This window comes from Marmota marmota, unplaced genomic scaffold (genome assembly GCF_001458135.2).
Source record: "Marmota marmota marmota unplaced genomic scaffold, marMar, whole genome shotgun sequence".
Classification (NCBI taxonomy): Eukaryota; Metazoa; Chordata; class Mammalia; order Rodentia; family Sciuridae; genus Marmota; species Marmota marmota.
The window spans coordinates 3,023,413-3,028,487 of NW_025999982.1; the positions used below are offsets into that span (position 1 = coordinate 3,023,413).

Sequence of the window (5,075 nt, forward strand, 5' to 3'; positions counted from 1 at the left end):
TATATATATATATATATATATATATATATATATATATATATATATATATATATATATAAAGAAGCAGCAGCAGCTAAGGGAAGCCGGGTGCAGTGGCGCATGTCTGTAATCCAGGGGCTCAGGAGGCAGGAGGAACATGAGTTCAAAGCCAGCCTCAGCAAAACAAGGTGCTAAGCAACTGCAAGACCCTGTCTCTAAATAAAATACAAAATGGGGCTGGGGATGTGGCTCAGTGGTTGAGTGGCCCTGAGTTCAATCCCCAGTACCAAAAAAGAAGCTAAGGGAGCTACTTGCTCAGAAGAATGGACGGTGGGGCTGGTGTCCCCCCAAATAAGCTCAGGTGCCCACACCCCTCCCCGGCAATGGGCGCAGCTCTCATAGATTCTCACTGGGACTCACAGCCCTGCGGATGGTGCTGCTGTGGCCTTCAGGGGACAGAAACTTCAAGGAAGCGACCTCTCTCTCCTACCATCTGCACAGAGCCAGTGTCCCATAAGGGGACTGAAGTGCCCACCCCTCTCCCCTGTCCACTACGCTGCAGGTCCGGCGGCCTCAGTTGGCCTAGCAGAGATCAGGGCCCTGGGCTCCCTGCCACTGTCACAGGCTGCAGAGGACGCCCCCCCTCTCCACAGGACACAGGCGGAGCCCCCTCGGCCCCGGCCCTGCCTCCTGCCCTCAGCCCATCAGGAGGGAAAGATGAAGTGGCCGGTTCCAGACTCCCCTGGTCCTGGGGACTCACGGTCCATCTCACACAAGCTTCTATCCAGCAATGCCAGCCCAATGCCACCTCCCCCAGGAAGCCTCCCCCACCACCCCAGGCCCCTGGGACCACAGCCTTTGGGCTGCAGATGGCCTCCAGGCTGCGCCATTCACTTCCACGACACTGGGGACCTGTCAGTTCACTCATGTCTTTATTATCCACTCCTGGGGTCACGTCTGACCCCCCAACTCAGGACGCACCACGGAGGCACGGTGCGGAGGTGTGGCAGGGGATGTGGCAGAAAGAAGCGCAGCCCTGCACGTGAACTTGGCCAAGTCCTTGCCATTCTGTGGGCTCTGCTCCGCAATTCTGGGGTCAGAGGCTGGGTGGAAGGAGGCTCTCCCTCTCCCTCTGTCCTCCAGGGGACGACGCACGTGAGCAGTGAGGCCCGAGGAGGAAGCACCCCCACCCAGGGGTCCAGGAGAGCTCACTGTGGCCCTGGGATCGCGGGCCATCCCCTCCCTGGCCTTGGCCAGCAGCACGCCGCCCGCCCGTTCTACCCAGGCTCAGGCTCTGGCCGAGGCAGAGGCCGGCGGGCGAGAGGGCCCTGAGGGTGGTGTCAGGCCTGGGCCCTCCGCAGCCCTCAGATGGGGTGCACAAACTGGTAGACGAGGCGCTGGGAGACGTCGGGCTTGCGGATGATGCCCTTCTTGTAATACTGGCGGATAGAGCGGCTCAGCTTGTCGTAGTTCATGGCGGGCCGGTTCTTGCGGATGCCCCACAGCCGGGCCACCTGGGCAGAGTCCTCGATTTTGAAGATGCCTGGGGGAGCAGAAGGGCCCACGGACAGTCAGTGTGAGTGTGGGGACAGCAGCAAAAGGCCAGATCAACAGGTCAGTCTGCAAATCAAGGGAACGGGGACCCTGGCTCCCTTCAGCTCCAGGCCCGGGGGGGGGGCGGGGGCCAGGCTTCGGGGACCGTAACACCCCTGCCCCTGTGTGTGCTGAGGACTAAAGGAGCCTAGGACAGGCGCCACAGCCCCCACGAATGGCCGAGGAGTCTATGCAGGCTCCAGCCTCCCAGTATGGTCTGGGAAATTGGTGGGGTCTTTGGGGATCCGCGGGTCTGGCCCTTGTCACCACCGGCCACTCCTGTTGTGGAGATGGCATAGGATCCTGGAAGCCCTGCTGGGCCCCTTTCTGTGTCTGTGACACACTTGGCAAGATCTCTGGGCCCCTGTCACCCACCCCCCTGGACTTCCTACTCCTGAAACGGCCTCTGCCGTTCTCTGATGTCCCAGCCACACAAGGGTGGCCAGAGAGCAGGTCTGGAGCAGTCCCCAGGCTGGAGCCCTGGCCCTGCTGAGGTTCTTTGCCCCTGTCTATGGGAGGGGGTGGCAGTGGCCACCATGGGGTGGAGTCGTTACAGCAGTGTTTAGAGAGGAGCCTGAGGAAGAGCCCCGCGGGACAAGCATTCCATTGTCACCACCCTCAGTCCTCATCCTGAACCCTCCTGCCCAGGCCCAGGCCCAGGCCCAGGCCCGGCCAGCACGTCCTCTCCAGGGAGCGTCCCCAGGGCTCGTCCCTGGTCTCCAGTGCACACGGAGGCCAGCACACCCTGCGCAGGAGCACTGCCCCACCACGGCTCGTCCCTCTGCCCTCCTCTGAAGTCTTCCTGGACCGACACAGGTGATCCCCTCCTTCTTAATACAGTCCCCAAAAGGTCCCCACAAAGCCCATTTCACTGCTATTTTTCATACAAGACTGTGGGTCCCTTGAGGACAGAGTGTGGCTGTGCCCGTCCCAAACCCTCAGGACACTATGATTCTCTGTAAGTGACTGAGCACAGGCACAGTCAGGGTAGGCCTCCGTGAGGCCCAGCCTCCCACAGTCAGGCTCCTTGGTTCTAGGTGTTGAGGGACACACGCACTCGCCATCTAGCCCTGCGCTGTCCAATACGGTGGCCACCAGGCACTGGTGGCTGTTGAGCACTTGAAATGTGGCTGTCCACATTGAGATGTGCCCAGAGTGTGAAAGACACACTAGGTTTTAAGACGTAGCCCAATGCCTCAGAAATTGCTTGTTTGTTACACGTTGAAATCACAGTAACTTACACCAGCAGATTAAATACAGGCCGAGCATCCTGTGAAATTCTTGGGATCGGAACTGTTTCAGATTTTGGAGTTTTTAGGATTTTGGAATATTGGCGTACACTTTACCCACTGGACATCCCTCATGTGAAAACCCCAAATCTGCCTCCCTCCTCCCCTCTTGGGGCCTCTCCTGAGTCACCAACTCCTCTCCTTGTCCCACAGCGGCCTGGAGGGAGCAGATTTCAGATTTTTGAATTAGGGATGCACAACCTATATTATTAAAATCAAATCTGTTTTTATTTTCCTGTCTACATATATCTCTTTTCTTTTTGCAGAGCTAGGGATGGAACCCAGGCCTCAGGCATGCTACATCGGATCCATCCCAAGCCCCAAATTTACATCTTTTTAAATATTCCAAAAGGCAGCTGCTAGAAAATTCAAGTTACAGCCAGGCATGGTGTCACACGCCTGTAATCCCAGCTGCTCAGAAGCCTGAGACAGGAAGATCTTGAGTTCAAAACCAGCCTCAGCAACTTAAGGAGGCCCTAAGCAACTCAGTGAGACCCTGTCTCTAAACTATAAGAAAAAGAGCTGGGGACGTGGCTCAGGGGTTAAGTTCCATATGGGATGCACATGGTGTCTGTTCCTGGGCATCTTTAGTCTCCTCAGTGACGCTGTGATGTTTTGAGGACAAAGGCTGAGGCTCCTTCTCAGCAAGCACTGTGCAATTTCTGAGGATCCTAAACAGGACAGAGTCTAACCAGGAGACAGATGAGGTCACCATGGCAACCAGACCCTCCGTGGCAAGTTTGGTATCCAGGGTGAACGTGGGGCAGCCCCTCCCCACCCCAGGGCGCCCCCTCTCTCACCCTTCTCCTTGTTGAGCCACCGGATGAAGCGACCATAGCTGTGGGGCTTGAGCAGCAGCTCCTTGAGGAACTGCCACAGGTGGATGGGCTGTCCGGAGCAGGACGAGTCCACCTCGCTGTCGGTCCAGCTCTCCTCGCTGTTGGAGGCTGGTGGCCAGGGAGGGGCGATGAGTGGGCAGCTGCAGCAGCAGCCGTCTGTGCCTCTGCGGCCCCTCAACCCACCCGCGCCCGGGGCCTCCCTGCCCTGCCTGGCTCACCGCAGCAGTGAACGGCGCCCGGGGAGGTCCTCTCTTTCATCCAGGCCGCTGTGGGACAAGGAGAGAAGGTTGGTGACCCAGGAGAGGCCCCAAGAGGGGAGGAGGGAGGTGTGTGGGTAGGATTATGGGGGGTCCCTGTGGCTCCCTGCCTCCTGCCAACGTGCACAGTCAGGTTGCTTTTCCAGGAGCCGCTGGGTGAAGGGTAGGGTTTCAGAGCTAAGCCAGAGGTGGAGGCCCTGCCTGTGCTGAGATGCAGGGGCCACGGAAGCCCGCAGAGGGCCTTCCCTCTTCCTGGAGGGGCGGGGCACCCCTGCGGAGGCCTGGCCTGGAGTGGGTGTGAGGTCTGCACCTTGCTCAGCGCAGGGCATCGTAAACACCAGCTCCTGCCCTCCAGCTGCCAAGTGCACCAAGCAGAGCCGCCCCCAGCTCTCCACCTGGCCCTCTGGTCTCTCCTGGGTGAGGCAGCTGGCTAGTGACCAGGAGGTCACCACCCACCCACCAGGGGCCTGGGCTGGGCAGGCACGGGTCTCTGATGGAGTTCTGAGCGGGGCCGGTCCCCGTATTCATTGCAGGCCCCTAGGGACAGGTCCGGACTCACTGAGCAAGAACCACATCCTCCAAAGAGCTGATCTGCACAGGACACAGTGGTGTCCAAAGAGATGGGGACAATTTAAACACGCAGGGGTTGACAAATGGCCACCAAAGGAACAGGGCAGCTGTGTGTCTGCTGATGGGAAGCAGGTCCGACACACTGGAGCCAAGAGCAGTGTGACCCACAGGACTCCTTATGGATTTTTTTAAAATATTGTTTTAGTTGTTGGTGGACCTTATTTTACTTATTTATTTATCTGTTTGCTGAGAATCGAACCCAGGGCCTCGCATGTGCCAGGCAAGGGCGCTACAACTGAGCCACAACCCCAGCCCCTGGGCTTGTTTTTTGAGCATTAAAACTACATTCGTACATTTGCTTGAAGATGCATAGACTTTCTCAGGAAAGATACCCCGGAAACTGGTGACAGTGGCTGCCACTGGGAAGCACTTAGCATTAAGGCCGGGGCGGGAGGGGGGGCTTATGCTAAAAATATACTATTTACTATTTTCATCATGGTCTTGATTTAAAAAAAAAAATAATTTTATATATATATATATATATATAC

General features: G+C 57.4%; 1 protein-coding gene across 1 annotated transcript in view; it reads right to left on the reverse strand.

The window, feature by feature from the left end:
* Positions 1–894: 894 nt before the first annotated feature.
* Positions 895–5,075, reverse strand: part of Spdef (SAM pointed domain containing ETS transcription factor) — a 9,118-nt gene continuing 4,937 nt past the window's right edge. Inside the window, 3 exon segments of the mRNA XM_048805717.1 lie at positions 895–1,522; positions 3,662–3,808; positions 3,919–3,966. Coding sequence (XP_048661674.1) covers positions 1,344–1,522; positions 3,662–3,808; positions 3,919–3,966 — 374 coding nt within the window. The 3' untranslated portion in view covers positions 895–1,343.